The 18373-nt window shown below is 42.1% G+C and overlaps 1 protein-coding gene across 1 annotated transcript in view; it reads left to right on the top strand.

Annotated features, from left to right (window-relative positions):
- The window catches only part of LOC127630489 (eIF-2-alpha kinase activator GCN1-like), a 48557-nt gene extending 30184 nt beyond the window's left edge, over positions 1–18373 (top strand). The window contains exons 40-58 of the mRNA XM_052108055.1: positions 459–597; positions 777–974; positions 2979–3120; positions 4799–4916; positions 5089–5304; positions 5485–5649; positions 5735–5896; positions 7081–7173; positions 7484–7627; positions 7862–8131; positions 8355–8468; positions 9513–9743; positions 10037–10230; positions 10992–11106; positions 11650–11746; positions 13115–13263; positions 13422–13529; positions 16713–16934; positions 17605–18373. Coding sequence (XP_051964015.1) covers positions 459–597; positions 777–974; positions 2979–3120; positions 4799–4916; positions 5089–5304; positions 5485–5649; positions 5735–5896; positions 7081–7173; positions 7484–7627; positions 7862–8131; positions 8355–8468; positions 9513–9743; positions 10037–10230; positions 10992–11106; positions 11650–11746; positions 13115–13263; positions 13422–13529; positions 16713–16934; positions 17605–17730 — 3003 coding nt within the window. The 3' untranslated portion in view covers positions 17731–18373. The remainder of the gene's footprint in view (positions 1–458; positions 598–776; positions 975–2978; positions 3121–4798; positions 4917–5088; positions 5305–5484; positions 5650–5734; positions 5897–7080; positions 7174–7483; positions 7628–7861; positions 8132–8354; positions 8469–9512; positions 9744–10036; positions 10231–10991; positions 11107–11649; positions 11747–13114; positions 13264–13421; positions 13530–16712; positions 16935–17604) is intronic.

The raw sequence follows: 18373 nt of genomic DNA, 5'->3' as shown, positions 1-18373 counted from the left end.
ATTTTCACCCTAAACCGTCCCTATTGCTTTAAAAGACATGAATTAACCCACTCGGGTCATATGGATTACCTTTAATACTGCCATTATGCCTTTTTTGGGAACTTGAACGTTTTGGATCCCCATTGACTTGTATTGTATGGACAAAAACACCTCATATCTCCATTAAAATATCTTCATTTGTGTTCCACAAATGAAAGGAAGTCAAACGAGTTTGAGACATAAAGGTGAGCAAGTGATGAGAGAATTATCATTTTTGGGTAAACCTTTCCTTTAAGACATCTGTACATACCCTCCCGTGCCATGTTGCTGAATACTGGAAAGTTGTACATATATGTGGGTAGTCATGTATCTTAATCATATTAAAATTCTGGTTTCAAGAAATGTTCTGGGTGGACTGAGGAGGAAGATTTGGGTTGTAAATATTGTGCGTTGTATAACACGGTCTCTGTCTCCCTCAGGTTCGAACAGTGTCTGCTAAGGCTCTGGGCGCTATGGTGAAAGGGATGGGTGAGTCTTCCTTTGAAGATCTGCTGCCGTGGCTCATGGAGACGCTTGCGTCAGAACAGAGCTCTGTGGACCGGTCCGGTGCTGCTCAAGGTGAGAGAAGATCAGTCCTGATTCATTTACTGAACCAATAGAGGGCAGCAGAGAGCTGTTGCAAACACATTAAACCTGTGAATTTGAGACATTCCCTTATGCTGCAGTGTTTGTGCTCTCTTAATTTCTCTCCTAATCTACCTGCCATTAAAACGGGAAACACTTTTCCTGTGTTTCAGGTCTGGCTGAGGTGATGGCAGCATTGGGTGTAGAGAAGCTTGATAAACTGATGCCAGACGTGGTTCAGACGGCCAGTAAAGTGGACATCGCCTCTCACGTCAGAGATGGATACATCATGATGTTCATCTACCTGCCGCTCACGTTTGGAGACAAATTCACCCCCTATGTGGGTCCCATCCTTCCCTGTATCCTCAAGGTAAGACAGCGTGTTACAATGTGTGTTGTCCTGCTTATGAATACAAGTTAATGTTGGAGCCGTATCGTAGTGGTTAGTGCATGTGCACCAGATATAAACCAGATATATGCAGGTTGTGTATTAAAGGAATGTTCTGGGTTCAATACTTCAAGTGAAGCTCAATTGACAGCATTTGTGGCATAATATTGATTACCACAAAAATGTATTTCTTTAAAATAAAAAAAGCAAAACTCGAGGTTACAGTGAGGCACTTACAATGGAAGTCAATGGGGTTAAAGAGGGTTTAAAAACAGAAATGTGAAGCTTATAATTTTATAAAAGCACTTGCATTCATTCTTCTGTTAAAACTCATGTATTATTTGAGCTGTAAAGTTGTTTAAATTGTAATATTTACAGTCATTTTAGGGCATGTTGACATTACATCATCATGGCAACAAAATGTTAAAATTGAAAAGGTTAGTAAATTGTTTTATCACAGTACAATTGGGGCTTTTTGACTGCATGGTACAGCTCGACTTGACTTTGCTATCTTTTGGGGGGTTTTCCACTGTGAATAGTACCTGGTACTTTTTTAGTACCACCTCGGTCGAGGTTCCAAGCAAGCCAAGCGTGATACTAAATGTGATGTCAAAACCCTGCAGATCACTGATTGGTCAGGGAGAATCGTCACTACCGGCATCACAGATTTCCGACACGGGACATCAACCCGCTAGTTTTAAAGTTAGCAACAGCAATAGCAGTATCATTTGTTCACACCACTTTCGAATTGTGAAAAGAATTGGCTGTACGCAAAACCACGCCGTGTTCAGTAAACGGGGTGCAGATGGTTCCTCTCGTTAGCGACGGATGAAACGACCCAAAAAGGCTAAATCTTTCAGGAAGTTTCTCAGCTGTTGGCCGCACACGGTTACCAGCGGACCAACCAACAGTGTAGGGAAAAGTAAAAAAAAAACTTAAAAGTGACTACAGAACCATCAAGGACCACAACAGCCGGAGTGGTTCAAACAGAAGAAAGTGGAAGTGGCTTGACCAAATGGACGCTAGCAATGGCAATAGACCGGCGAGCAATGGGAGGGAGAGTGCCCGGGACTCGGTCATGGCGTTGTTGGAGTCCATGATGGAGGATGGTTTGTTACGTTAACTCTATACTCTTCTTGAAAGCTTCACTTTATTTAGTCGACCAGCTACTGGAAAGCTTCTAAAACAACCAGGCCAACTGTTACACTTTAAAATCACCATGCAACAACTGCTTTACGCAGCACAACGAGCTAGTAGCTAACAGCTAGCGCTCGTGTTATTGTTTATGGTCAGTAATGTTTGTGTCGCATTTAAGATGATGTCACCGCAGTAGAGGCGGCGCAACTATGACAATCAGCCTATAATCCCACCCACGTTGAGGTGGCACTAACTGCAGTGGAAAAACAAACTGAGAAAAGTAAAGCGAGTCGAACCGTAACGTGCAGTGGAAAAGTGTCAAATCATGTTAACACACATATCCTTTATGCAGGGCTCAACAAACAATAAACCGCATTTATCAATCTTAGTAAAAATAAAATACAATTGTTCATTGTTAGTTCATAGTGCATGAACTAATGTTAACATGCACAACTTTTTATTTAATGCATAAAAATGTATTCATATACTGTATGTTGGAATTAACATTGAAGATTAAAGTTACCCAATTTAGATTTTTGTGTAAATCATCTCTATGAGAGTACAAGTCAATTCTCAGCAGTTGCATTAAAAACAGCTGTTTAATATTATTGAAATGCATTGAAAATGTTGACAGATGAAATACTGAGAGAACCTTTGCTGCTAAATCACTTATGTTGAATATTCAAAACTGGTGTACATATTAAAGATAGATATGATTTAATTGTGTGTCATTTATTGTGATATTATTACACAAAGCGTTTTTGCAATTTCTGCCTTGTTGTATTATGAGGGAGAACCACGATGTGACTGTGTGTGTGTGTGTGTGTGTGTGTGTGTGTGTGTGTGCTCGCGCTGGCCGACGAAAACGAGTATGTGAGAGACACAGCTCTGCGCGCAGGTCAACGCATCATCAGCATGTACGCTGAGACAGCCATCGCTCTACTGCTGCCAGAGCTTGAGCAAGGCCTGTTTGATGACCTCTGGAGAATCAGGTAATGTCTGTTTCACTGTATGATTGAGTATGCAGTGGATTGTATCAGGGCTGGCGATTGAACACATTAAATCTGTGCCATTTAATTATATGAAAATAACACGTTAGAAAAAAGTCATGCTATTAATCATGCCCGACCTGTATAGAAATTCCATAATGAGGAATGTTCCTGCTATCGGAGCAATTCAAGCTCGATGCAGTAGGGGGCAGTCAACGCACCTCGTCTAACCAGACACCCTTTTGCGCTCAAAGACAGCTGGACTGAGCTGGGATATCAAGACTTATTTTTCAAACTAAGTTTAATTTAGCACATCAACTTAAAAACAGCATTTAGGATTAGAGGCGCTGAAAACTAGTGAGATGTGACATAACCCAAGTGATGCACTCCAGAGCTCATAGACCAACCATTAAAAATTGCACAGAGGAAAGTGGGCCAATAAAAGTGTTATGTTGAATGAAAAATGTAATTAAAACAAGCAATATTTTAAATTTAAAGGGATAGTGCACCTAAATATTCCAGCTCTGTAGGTCCATACAATGCAAGTGAATGGGTGCCAAAATGTTAAAGTTTCAAAATCCACATGAAGGCAACATAAAAATACTCCAGACGACTCTGGTGGTTTAATCTGTGTTCTGAAGTGATATGATGGTGAGAAACAGATCAAAGTCCTTTTTCCTTCACTTTCTCCGTTTTTTTTTTATTTACATTCTTTGGGCATATCACCCACTACTGGGCAGGGAGGAGAATTGTATTTATTATTGATCTGTTTCAAACATACACCTATCATATCACTGCTTAAGACATGTATTTACATTTACATTTATGCATTTGGCAGACGCTTTTATCCAACGCTTTTATACTTAGCGACTGTAATCACTTATTACAGGGACAATCCCCCCGGAGCAACCTGGAGTTAAGTGCCTTGCTCAAGAACACAATGGTGGTGGCTGTGGGCATCGAACCAGCGACCTTCTGATTAACAGTTATGTGCTTTAGCCCACTATGCCACCACCACTCATCTATTTAACCACTGGAGTCTTTTATATTACTTTTATGCTGCCTTCATGTGCTTTTTGGACCTTCTGAGTTCTGGTCACCATTCATTTGCATTGTATGGACCTACATGGAGATATTCTTCTAAAAATCTTTGTGTGTGCAGAAGAACGAAAGTCAAACACACATCTGGGATGTCATGAGGTTGAGTAAAAAATTTGTGAATTTTCATTTTTGGGTGAACTGGCCCTTTAAGACCTTTTGTTTTGTCTAAATGCTTGTCTGCTGCCACAATATACAGTATGTATGTGATGTAATGTATTTGAATTGTCTGAAATGGGTAGTGATATTTTCTATAACCTCTAAACCTCACACAATCCTGTTCATATAAACTTGTGTAAAACATGATTTGGCCATTTTATGAGTCTTTTTAACTTGTGAGGACCACCTAAAATCACCTCACTAGTCTTTCTTTTTCTTTTTCTATTCAACATATTAATGAAGACATTTTCAAAGATTTGGCTCTCACAAGTTTAACCATATCTGTACACACACACACACACACACACACACACACACACATATCCCCTTCACCCTAACTGTCACTCGATCTGTTCATTAGTTTAAAACTGTTCGGCTGTGGTTGTCATAGTGATAGATGCTGATGCTGAGATTTTGTTCTTAGATTCAGCTCGGTGCAGTTGCTAGGAGACCTGCTGTTCCACATCTCCGGGGTAACGGGGAAAATGACAACGGAAACCGCATCGGAGGATGACAATTTTGGCACGGCCCAGTCCAACAAGGTAACACATAATGAGCCCTTGGAATATACCATGGTGCCACCCTTCATCCTGGTGTCGGTACATTTAAGACATGATCTGACAGCAGTGCTTTCATTAGGAGGAGGAAAAATCCTTCTGGAGTGTCACAAAGTGGAAAAGTGTATGAATATTGAATTGAAATGAATTTCTCCAGGCCATTATCGGAGCTCTGGGTGCAGAGAGACGCAACCGTGTGCTGTCTGGCCTGTATATGGGACGTTCTGACACACAGCTGGTGGTGAGACAGGCGTCTCTTCATGTGTGGAAGATCGTGGTGTCGAACACCCCCCGCACGCTGCGAGAAATCCTGCCCACCCTCTTCACACTGCTGCTGGGCTTCCTGGCCTCCACATGTTCCGACAAGAGAACGGTACAACGCAAACACACACACACGTGACAGACTTACAAATGTGAATTCATGTCTCTAACAATGTATTGAAATATGCATCAGTCCAGCCTTGTTTAATATGTCATTTAGAGACAAAGTAGTTCATTTAGGTTATTTTCTGTCTGGGTGCTCGGAGTCTGATTCCTCTGTGTGCTGCTCCAGATTGCTGCTCGTACTTTGGGTGATCTGGTGAGGAAACTGGGCGAGAAGATCCTGCCTGAGATTATACCGATCTTGGAGGAGAGTCTGCGCTCGGACAAGTGCGATGAGAGGCAGGGAGTGTGTATCGGCCTGAGCGAGATAATGAAGTCAACCAGCAGAGATGCAGTAGGTCCAGCAGTGATACAAACCAGATCAAATACGATTGTTATTGTCGTTGTTGCTAACTGACGTTCCATGGTGTTTATGGCAGGTTTTGGTGTTCTCCGAGTCTCTGGTCCCGACCGTGAGGAAGGCCCTGTGTGATCCTCTGGAGGAAGTGCGTGAAGCAGCTGCTAAAACCTTCGAGCAGCTTCACTCGACCATCGGACACCAGGCGCTCGATGACATCCTGCCCGCACTACTTAAACAACTGGTACTGCTGACAGTCTTCTCATTTACATCTCAATTCCTCATCACTACATTCACAGTTTCCATCCATCCATCACCTCTTTCCCAATTTCCTTCCTTACATCTTTATCTCTTTCTTTCTTCCCTCCCTCCTTCCTTCCTTCCTGACTTTCTACCTTCATTTCTTCCTGCCTTCCTTTCTGCCTTCATTTCTTCCTGCCTTCCTTTCTTCCTTCATTTCTTCCTGCTTGCCTTCCTTTCTTCCTTCCTGCCTTCCTTTCTTCCTTCATTTCTTCCTGCCTTCCTTAATTTCTTCCTTCTTGCCTTTCTTTCTTCCTTCTTGCCTTCCTTCATTTCTTCCTTTCTACCTTCCTTTATTTCTTCCTGCCTGTCTTCCTTCCTTTCTACCTTCCTTTATTTCTTCCTTCCTTTCTTACTTCATCTTCTTGCCTGCCTTCCTTCCTGACTTCCTTTCTGCCTTCCCTTCTTCCTGCCTTCCTTCATGTCTTCCTTCCTGCCTTTCTTTCTTCCTTTCTGCCTTCCCTTCTTCCCGCCTTCCTTCCTGCCTTATTTTCTTCCCTCCTTCCTGCCTTCAATCTTTTTTCCTTGCTCTCTCCCTCCTTCCTCCTTTCCTTCCTTTTTTATCCTTCCCTCCTTTCTTCCTTTCTGCCTCCAGGCCTCTCTTCCTTCCCTCTGTCTTTTTGCCTTCCATCCTTCTCTTTTTTGCTTCCTCTCTCCCTCCTTCCTTCCTTGTCCTTTATTTCCCTCCTTCCTTTCTGTCTTCCCTCCCTCCCTTCCTTCCCCATTCCTTCCTTTCCTTTTCTTCCTTCCATCCATTAATTGGCTGTATCACTCCACTCTCTCCTCTCCACCAATAGCTGGTGTGTGTACTGGTGCACTATGGCTGCCGTCGCATCATCAAGTTGGATGCTGCACACTGGTGGTGGTTGAGGAGAGTCTCCTGTTCACTATGTAAAGTGCTTTGAGTGTAGTGTCAGAAAAGTGCTATATAAATGCAACATTCATTCTTTTCTTCCTCCCTCCCTGTTATCACTATAGTAATTAATAATAACAACATGTAATATGTCTAACACGGACACATTTTTTTAATCCTTATCCAGTAATCGGGAATTTCTGGAAAAATCATGGAAAATCAAGGATATTCATTGGACGGATCTATGAAGTGTGTGTGTGTTTGTTTGTTTTCAGCAGGATGAAGAGACATCAGAGTTTGCGTTGGATGGGTTGAAACAGGTCATGGCTGTGAAGAGTCGCTCGGTGCTGCCTTACCTGGTGCCCAAGGTCAATTCTCACCCTCACAGTCACTCTTAGATAATCTGTGCATGAACCTGAAGATTTAATGTCTCACATAGCCAGAATTTTAACTATCAGCACATCATCTGGCCCATATTGCAGTTTATTCTGACCACAAACTCCCAACTTAAACAGGAAGAGAGTGTTTGATTGACATGTAACGCAACCGGTTCACTACTCATGTAGTCAGAACATGCAGTTCTGTGGATTTCTTGTTTACTCTTGTTTATAGTTAACTTCAGGTGTCTGTTCAAGATAGTGACGTTGTCTTAATTCTCTTGATCTTTATTCTCTGTAGCTCACGGCTCCTCCTGTAAACACACGTGTTCTCGCCTTCCTGTCTGCGGTGGCGGGAGACGCTCTGACGCGTCACCTCGGGGTCGTTTTACCAGCGTTGCTCTCGTCGCTTAAAGACAAGCTGGGCACAGAGGAGGCCCTGCAGGTAAACACGACAGCTGTCAATCATTTCTGCTCAATCATAATTCACAAACGCCTCAAATATTTACTGTGAAACAGAGGTGATCTATTCAAGAGGAAAACAACTATGGAATTTCTTTTTATGAGAAAACAAGGATGCATCAATTGTATATGGATGAATACAGTTTTATTCCTGGTAAGATGGACCCTGCTAGGGTTCTGTGTAAATATAGAACTATATGTTTGTGGCCATCTACAGGAGCTGAGTAACTGTCAGACGGTGATGCTCTCTGTAGAAGATGAGGCCGGTCAGAGGATCATCATTGAAGACCTTCTGGAGGCCACACGAGGAACAGACGCTGGGCTGAGACAGGCGTCCGTCACCATCCTTAACGGATACTTCTCAAGAACACGTATGGATTACAGTGCTCACACACGCACGCTGTTGTCCGGACTCATGCGACTGATGAACGACCCCAATCCAGACGTGCTGAGCCAGAGCTGGGACACCATCAACTCCATCACGAAGGTACGAGAACCTCAAACTGATCCACTCTATGACAGAGGGTTAATAAGCCATGTTGGGGAATACATTTCTTTGCATTAGAAGGAATATTATTTACAGCAAAATTTAATTGAATTACTATTAACTCTGAACTGAACAGCAATCATTTATTACTTATAAATTAACTAAACACATATGTATACACATGTGTGTGTGTGTGTGTGTGTGTGTGTGTGTGTGTGTACAGAAACTGGATGCTGGCAGTCAGCTGGCCCTGATCGATGACCTACACAGAGACATCCGCTCTGCTGCCGCTGAGGTCAAAGGTCAACACTTACCTGGCTTCTGTTTGCCCAAGAAGGTGAGCATCACTTAAAGGGACAGTTCACCCAAAAATGAAAATTCTCTCATCATTTACTCACCCACATGCCATCCCAGACGTGTATTACTTTCTTTCTTCAGCACAACACAAATTAAGATTTTTAGAAGAATATCTCAGCTATGTTGGTCCTCACAATGCAAGTGAATGGTGACCACAACTTTTAAGTTCCACAAAGCACATATGTGCAGCATAAAAGTAATCAATATGACTCCAGTGGATCTCCATTCTGTTTTGGGTGATAACAGACCAAAATGTAACACTTTTTTTTACAATGCATTTTGACATCAGCAGTTTCCTTGGCGATCACGGTTTTAAGCTTGATTACACTTGCTAGTGCCATCTAACGCATGCGTCAAGCACTAAGAAGTGTAATTGAGCCTGAAATCATGATCGAGACTGCTGAGGCAAGATGTAAGATATTTTGGTCCATTCCCAAAACTGATTGGAATGCTTCTTGAAGACATGGATTACACCACTGGAATCGTATAGATAATTTTATGCAGCCTTTATGTGCTTTTTGGAGCATCAAAGTTTTGGTCACCATTCACTTGCGTTGTATGGACCTACAGAGCTGAGATATTCTTCCAAAATCTTAATTTGTGTTCAGAAGAAAGAAAGTCATGCACGTCTGGGATGGCATGAGGGTGAGTAAATGACGAGAGAATTTTCATTTTAGGGGGATCTAATCGTTTAAAGCATCAGACATTGCACTGCAAAATTCAACACATACTAACAAAATAGTATGCAGTATGCATACTGCAGCAGGCACATTTTCTGTATGCAGAAATCTAATAAAAACACATTTGTTTTCAAAACAACTGAACATGCTAAACATGCAACATAAAATGAGGTCATGTGACGACAATGTAGCATACTGCTGTCAGAATGTCTGTTGCATACTGTTGCACACACTATTTACAAAAATACAGTATGTAGTACATACTGTAGTGTATTAAGATTCTTTTTATTCCTCCATTCTTCTCTCTTCTCAAATTATATATTTTTTCCCCCTTTTTTCTTCAGGGTGTGACGTGCATTCTCCCCGTGCTGAGAGAAGGCATTTTAACAGGAAGTCCAGAGCAGAAGGAGGAGGCGGCTCGTGCTTTGGGCGGAGTCATTAAACTGACATCAGCGGAGGCGCTCCGCCCCTCTGTGGTCAACATCACCGGACCTCTCATTCGTATCCTAGGAGACCGCTTCACCTGGAATGTGAAAACGGCTCTGCTTGAGACGCTCACTTTACTATTGGCCAAGGTCAGGGGTCACCACAACATTTGAATTACTGTTCTGTGTACATTGGCGTCAGAGAGATGACTTTTGCTGTTGCATATATCTTGCTGTTTTTCAGCATCTTACAGCATGAGCATTTTTTTTTTTTTTTTAAATATTACTTTTAAAATGTTCCCAAAGTCATGAAAACAAAAAAAGTAATTTTTGTATTGATTTAAAAAGGTAACTTATTTATTTTAAAATGTTATAGTGTATGTAATAAAAATAAAGTAAAACGTAAAATCTTTTAAATAACCACCGTTTCTAATCTCATGCAGGTGGGCATTGCTCTGAAACCCTTCCTGCCGCAGCTGCAGACCACCTTCCTGAAGGCCCTGCAGGACTCGAGTCGGGCAGTCAGACTGCGGGCAGCAGAATCTCTGGGTCAGCTGGTCTCTATACACGCTAAAGTAGACCCACTCTTCACGGAACAGCTGTCGGCCATACGCAATGCAGAAGACTCTGGAGTCAGGTATGACACGGGCCCAAACATACAAATGTTTTGAACTCCATCAAACTGTGTTTTTCTGGAAGTACTGAGATGTGTTGCTGACTCAAAAAATTAAATAAATTGATTTGCACGACCTTGCAATATTTGTGATCCCTCGAAATAAAGATACCATGGTTATACTATAGATTAACCATGGTTAATATTGTGGTTACTACGAGTTTATGAAATCATGATCGTGCCTAGAGACTGCAGTGGCATGATGGAAGATATTTTGGTCCGTTCCTAAAACCGATTGGATCACTACTGAATATATGGATTAGACCACTGTATTCTTATGGGGTACTTTTATGCTGCATTTATGTCCTTTTTGGAGCTTCAAAGTTCCATTCACTTGCCTTGTATGGACCGACAGAACTGAGATATTCTTCTAAAAATCTTAATTTGTGTTCTGCTGAAGAAAGTTAGTCACACATCTGGGATGACATGAGGGGTGAACTGTCCCTTTAAGAAAGCTTCTTTTTATGAATGAATGATGTCTGCTAGCATCACTATTATGTTAGTGATTTAAACAAACTCCTAACCATAAGTAATAAACTTCAATGCACAGCTGCAGTCATGAATGTTACCTCCAATATTGTGGTGTAGGGACTTGGGCCATTCAGAACACCCTAGCAACCACCCACAGCACCATAGCAACCACCCACAGCACCATAGCATCATGATGGAAACTTTTGCATGCTCTAGTATGTGGTTGTTATTCATACTGATTGTTTGTGGTGCAGGGAGACCATGTTACAGGCCCTTCGGTTCGTCATCCAGGGAGCAGGGGCAAAGGTCGATCCTGCCATTAGGAAGAACATCACCACCACACTGCTGAGCATGCTGGGACATGATGAGGTACTGCACACTAATACTTTTAGGTTTTGTTTAGTGGATGCAAATCAAGACTAAACCTTCCAGTATCTTTGAGTGATTTAAAGCTGAAGTGTCATTTTTTAGTAACAATACTCTCTAAGCAAGACATTCGTAGACTGACTTTCCCCGAAAGGTTTAACACCGTGTGACGGCCCGACCAGCCCGACACCCCAACATTGGCTCAACCAATGGCATGAGTTTGGGGAGGGACTATCTATTAGTTTGACCAATAGCAGAGGAAGTTATCGGGGAAAGCTGTTTTTTACATTTCTGTTGGGTGACAAAATCAGAAACAGTATTTTAAATAAGGTGTTATATATTTGAGTATGTTTAATCAGCTTTTTTATTAAAGTATGTTATATTGTGTTTGTTCTGTCTGTCTGAAGACTGAGAATCTGAATATGTTTATTGCCTTTAGAATAGTGATCTAGCACAGGATGTGGTCGTTGCAAGTGTGTCAGTGTGACCTCACCTTGTGTGTGTGTATGTGTGCGTGTGTGTGTGTGTGTGTGTGTGTGTGTGTAGGACGCCACTCGAATGGCCTCTGCAGGGTGTGTTGGTGAGCTGTGTGCGTTCATGTCTGAAGAAGAGCTCAAGAGTGTCTTACAGCAGCATATTCTCGGTAAGAACACACTCATCCAGTGCCGAGAGGTCCAGGAAGTAGTGTGGGTTGTGATGTGTTTTCTTTTATTATTTATATATGTATATGTGCTTATAACTTTTGAATGATTTGGTCTAAAGCAGGGTCAGAAATGAACTTTTCCATTTACGGGCAACTTTTGCTCTTTCTGTTGGGCATTCTTTTCTTTTTTTACCACCAAATAAAAAATAAGGTGTCAATCTTTTATATCACATACTTAAATGTAATCAATTAACACAAATTTGAATAACTAGTTGGGAAATGTATTATCTCTTACCCTTACAATTCAATCAACATCAACTCACACAATATTATGTATAATTGGGCCTAAATAGAGGAGTGCACTATGGGGCATTTTTTGCCTCTGTATTTTGAATTTTGGGGGCATTTTCAGGAGCCCCCCCACTAATTTCTGACCCTGGTCTAAAGTCAAGAACCTAGACTATTTTCAAACTTTATATAAATGCTAAGGAAAATCACATTCAGCGACATATATACATACAGTACTGACATCATATTTCTATAACTCTCATTTTTATTGAATAACTGGCAATCTGGCATACCGGCATTTTTCCGGTGGGCCGACGCACTTTGGGGCCGATCAGGGCATTGGGAGAACCGAGCGGGCCGGTGTGTCAGCCACGAAATGTGCCAAATGGGCCCTGATAAGCTCAAATGAGCCGCTGCGTAAAGCAGAACAGACCACAAAACATTGGCGCGATATGCAGAAAATGATAGCGAACCATGCATAATCTGGCATACGTGGCATTTTTCCGGTGGGCCAACGCACTTTGGGGCCGATCAGGGGCGGACTGGCCTTTGGGAGAACCAAGCGGGCTGGTGAGTCGGCCGTGAAACGTGCCAAATGGGCCCTGATAAGCTCAAATGAGCCGCCGCATTATGCAGAACGGACCACAAAAAGGCACCAGAAAAGGACAGCGAACAACCCACCCCCTCACCTCAACGAGTTTTGGGCCAGTTGCCATGTAAGATCATGGGCTGATTTCTCTTCCCAGTCCAGCCCTGTTGAATAACATACAGTTCTTGAAACCTCTGGACTCACAAAACTAATTAGGATTAATTATGTAAATCTACCGACACTCCTCGTTTCTGTTAATAAACAAAGTTCGAAAACAATCCGCTTTTATACCCCATGACTGCAAAACACCAGAATAAAATATCTTGGCCTGTATGTTTGATCCTTCTAATATTGACTAGGGCAATGTGCAGCTTTGTAGTCAAAATCAAATTGACTTTGTGCCAGTACAAAGTAAACATTTCGGATTAATCATGACACATTCCCTCTGATGTACCCCAACACCGAATATATTTCTCTCTCTCTCTCTGTAGCGGATGTGTCTGGTGTAGATTGGATGGTGCGTCACGGGCGGAGTTTGGCTCTGGCGATCTCGGTGAAGTGTGCTCCTGATCAGCTGTGCACTGATGAATACAGCTCTGCTGTGCTGGAGGCCGTTTTATCTAGTGCCACGGCAGACAGAGTAAGAACCCGTACCGTCATGACAGAGCGCTTTATGAGGCCGTTTTCACACTTGAGCTTTCTGTACGATTTGATAAAGTATTGATGTGTTGGGTCAAAATGCAGCCGTTTCTACAATGTTTCCTCCTCCATTGATGTTGTTTCTGATTTGTGCTGTAGATCCCCATCGCCTGCAGTGGGATCAGAGCAATGGGTTTCCTGATGAAACACCAGCTCCGCTCGGGAGGAGATGCTGTTTCACCCCGCATCGTCACACAGTTGGTTAAGGTGAGTCTGACTTAAAAGTACCCAGAAACACATTGTGAACTCTGCCAAAATACTAGTGCACCACTCACTGCATGCTGCACACTACTCACTGCATGCTGCACACTACTCACTGCATGCTGCACACTACTCACTGCATGCTGCACACTACTCGCTGCACGCTACTCACTGCATGCTGCTCACTGCACACTGCATGCTGCACATTATTCACTGCACGATGTATGCTGCACGCTACTCACTGCATGCTGCACACTACTCACTGCATGCTGCACACTACTCGCTGCACGCTACTCACTGCATGCTGCTCACTGCACACTGCATGCTGCACATTATTCACTGCACGATGTATGCTGCACGCTACACACTGCATGCTGCACACTACTCACTGCATGCTGCACACTACTCACTGCATGCTGCACACTACTCACTGCATGCTACTCACTGCACGCTGCATGCTGCACATTATTCACTGCACGCTGTATGCTGCACGCTACTCACTGCATGCTGCACACTACTCACTGCATGCTGCTCACTGCATGCTGCATACTGCACACTGCATGCTGCACATTATTCACTGCACGCTGTATGCTGCACGCTACACACTGCATGCTGCACACTACTCACTGCATGCTGCGCACTACACACTGCATGCTGCACACTACTCACTGCATGCTGCGCACTACACACTGCATGCTGCACACCACTCGCCTCACGCCGCACACTACTCACTGCATGCTGCACATTACTCGCTGCACGCTACTCGCTGCACACTACATGCTGCGCACCACTCACCGCGCGCTGCACAAGACTCACCTTTTTGGAATTGTGCTTGGATGTAAATACATATCCTATCTCAGCTACATTTATGCAAAACGAATATGAAAAATGCATAATGCTTTCATAGTAGAATGAAAGAGAGCAAAAGGCAGCAAAAAAAGTTGTTGTAGTGCAAAGAAATGGCTTGATGGACACCAGTTTTTTTTTTTTTTTTTTCATTCTTTCAGTTAGTGATGTTGGGATTGTCAAAACAAGTCATTTTTTTTTATTTACTATTGGATCCGGGGTACAACATGCATTACATTGTTTGAGAACATTGTTTATTTTGTGGTACAACACTTTTCCTAGACTTGCAATCTAAATATAAAAAAAACTAAAAACAATTTGACTTAATTCGATATGTCCAAGTGGTCGTAAAAAAGCGACACCTTTGTTGTTTGCGGTCAAAGTTGACCGACCATAAACAATTAATGGGAGAGACCCTGACATGGAGGATTTCTTTTTATAGATTTATAGAATACAATCAATTAATCAATCAGTCACAATGCTGAACACACACACACACAAATGAAGAGATGGGACTTTAAAAGATCCAAAGTGCAAAGCATACACACACACACAAATGAATTGGTGAGGCTATAACACAGCAACTTTTCAAAACAAATAAAATCAATAAATCACCCAAAATGCAGAATGCACACACACAAAAATGAGGGGGTGAGACCATAATACATCCACAATGCAGAACACGAACACACAACAACACACACGCATAAACACACACATAATCACACGCACACTCACTCACACACACAGGTCAAAGAACAAAAGCACAGTCTGACTCTATTATTTATGCTTGGGTATGGAAGCCACACTTTCCAGGCAAAACACTGCGTCATTCTGTTATGAAGACAAAGAAACTAATTTACTTTGAGTTATTGAATTTTGATTAGGGCTGTGGATTTAATTCAGTGCGATTAATTTGACTAAATTCATTTATTAATTAAAATGAACTTGCCCCTTCAAAAATCTACTCATCCCGGACAAGCGTTAATGTCGAGCCCTGTGAGCCATCCTGCGTTGAACTTGCTCCTCAGACGCTGAATATAGTGACGTTGGCAGAGCCGCTGGTAATAACGTTAACGTTAGATAATTGGTTCCGGAGCGTGTGTGTGAGAGACTGACTGAGAGTGAGAGATGCTTTGCTGAAGCAACAGCACAAAACACAACATTAGAGATCTTTTATGTTATTATGAGATGTATAAATATATTTTCGGTTCATTATGAAACTATCTACAGTCTAGGTAATTAATAGGAACTATATATACAAATGCATAACTTGTGATAATGAAACCTAAATTAGATAATCCAAAATGAAGTTACAACAGACAATCAGACCACACAGTCTCTACAGCCATCTACTGGTTATTATTGTTATGACATGATTTTAAAATCGAGTGTTTTGGTGTTTCCAAATCATGTCAGCAATCCACCCCAAGTACATGTTTAAACTTATAGAAGTGTAGATTTTTACTGCAGTTTATAAATGTACTCATTTACATATGCAAATGAAAGATTTACAGGTAATGTAATATAAATAATGTCATGTCTTTCTGGACACAAATGACTTTGAGGGTTAATCCACATTTAATGGTCTTGATTGTTACGCTGGATTGCAGTAATGAGAAATAAACTGGAAAGTTCTTTACAAATCTGAAATAAAACATTTCCTTAAAACAAAAGTCCTTTTGTAATCTTTATGTGCAAGATGGAGCAACAGCAGTACATTGTCACATGACCTTACCTTGTGACATGTTTACGTCAGTGAGTGGCGTCCAATTATCATCTTGAAAGTAAATATGGTAATTTAGCATTTTTAATCCATTGTTTGTGACATTTGGCAATCCGATCAAATAATATAGTCAAGAATGAGGTTGAGTGCATTGCATTCTGGGATGCAGTATCTCATGTAGTGTGCTCTGGTTTTATACTGCAGATTTGGCAGATGTGAAAATGGTCTGCACTTATATAGCGCCTTTTTAACCTTAGCAGTATTCAAAGCGCTTTACACAGTGACTCATTCACACATTCATACACGCAGAGCTGCCATGTAAGGTGCTAGCCTGCCATTTTGAGCAACTTGGGGTTCAGTGTCATGCCCAAGGACACTTCGGCATGTGGAGTCATGTGGGCCTGGAATCGAACCGCCAACCCTGCGATTAGCAGCCGACCCGCTCTACCAACTGAGCCACAGCCGCAAAATGAAAATATAATATTTCAAATATATCGCATGTCATTCCAAACAAGATAAATCAAGAGCTGCACATCAGAAATGCTGATTACATTTATGTATGTATGTTCTAAACATGATTTGTGAGCGTGACCATTCTGCTCTGGCTCCTCCCACAGTGTTTGCAGAATCAGTCGAGTGATATTCGGCTGGTGACGGAGCGCGTGCTGTGGTGGGTGTGGAAGGAGGTGGAGACTCCCGCTCTGGAACCCAGTCTGGTCAAACCGGTGATCAAAGCGCTGCTGGACAACACCAAAGATAAGAACACGAGCGTCCGAGCGCAGAGCGAACACACCCTCGTCGGCTTACTGCGACTGCGACAGGGAGAGGAGGGCATGCAGGTAAGAGACCAAAACACACTCACACACACACAAACACTTTGCCAATTCATTTTCATTAGTTTTGCAGACAAACGGGATAGTTCACCCAAAAATGAAAACGTTTAAACCCATACTACTTTATTTATTTATTTATTTTATCCCCTTTTCTCCCAATTTTGGAATGCCCAATTCCCACTACTTAGTAGGTCCTCGTGGTGGCGCGGTTACTCGCCTCAATCCGGGTGGCGGAGGACAAGTCTCAGTTGCCTCCACTTCTGAGACGTTATTCCGTGCATCTGATCACGTGACACGTTGTGCATGACACCGCGGAGACTCACAGCATGTGGAGACTCATGCTACTCTCCACGATCCACACACAACTCACCACACGCCCCATTGAGAGCGAGAACCACTAATCACCACCACGAGGAGGTTACCCCATGTGACTCTACCCTCCCTAGCAACCGGGCCAATTTAGTTGCTTAGGAGACCTGGCTGGAGTCACATAGCTGCATTTCAACATAGCTGTCATTTTTTTATCCAAGTGTTTTCCCTTCTGATTTGATTTTAGAGAGAATAACGACTTAAATTTCATTCTGTTCTGTTCATCGCACTAATGGCTTGTAACTTCTCCCTTACAGCCGCACGCACACGAGCGCTTTTAACTTTTGTATGTATAAATTGCTTTCAGAGCATCAGTGCAATCCTGGACTCGGCCAGCAACGATCTGCTGTCAGAATGTTACCGCAGATCATTGAAGAAGATCTCCAGCCTTCCCGACTCCAACGAAGAGATCGATGAAACCATCCTCACATGATTGACAGCTTAAGCCCCGCCTCTGCATCCGGACATTTCAGTCACAGAAGTTCTTAGAGAACGCTTGAAATCTACTCAATAGTACATTAGAGAGCTGCATCAGTCAGTCATATACACACACACACACACACACACACTCCCCTTGCGCTAGCTTTGACTGTCCATGTCATTTACGCCACAATGAATGAAAGCCTGGGAAAGTGTTTATTGTGCCAACCCCCCCCAAATCATCATTTAAAATGAATATTTTCTTTATTTGGCTGGTAAATTTGTCTTTAGATTTCTTCTGAAATATGAAGTATTTAGTATATTAATTTGTGCCAATGCTTTACAAACACTGATATTCGAATGCCCTTTTTATTTAGTTTGGATGGTGCGTGGTTTTTGATGTAATTCATTTCTAAGTGTGTGTGTGAGACCCGTGAGCCATTAACAACCCAAAGGATGTGATGCTGATTTTTTTTCAGTTAACGATGTGGCCTACAATGATGTTGAATGAATAAATAGAAAATGAAAACCTTGGTTTAATAAACGGTTTGAATTAAATTACTTTTCGTTTGTCTTTAAATCATTGGCAGAATTTCTAATAAACGTTGTTGATCAGTGCAAATATCGTAAAAAATGACTTGCAATAATAGTTCTAC

This window comes from Xyrauchen texanus, chromosome 37 (assembly GCF_025860055.1).
Source record: "Xyrauchen texanus isolate HMW12.3.18 chromosome 37, RBS_HiC_50CHRs, whole genome shotgun sequence".
Classification (NCBI taxonomy): domain Eukaryota; kingdom Metazoa; phylum Chordata; class Actinopteri; order Cypriniformes; family Catostomidae; genus Xyrauchen; species Xyrauchen texanus.
This window is presented reverse-complemented; position numbering and strand designations above follow the sequence as displayed.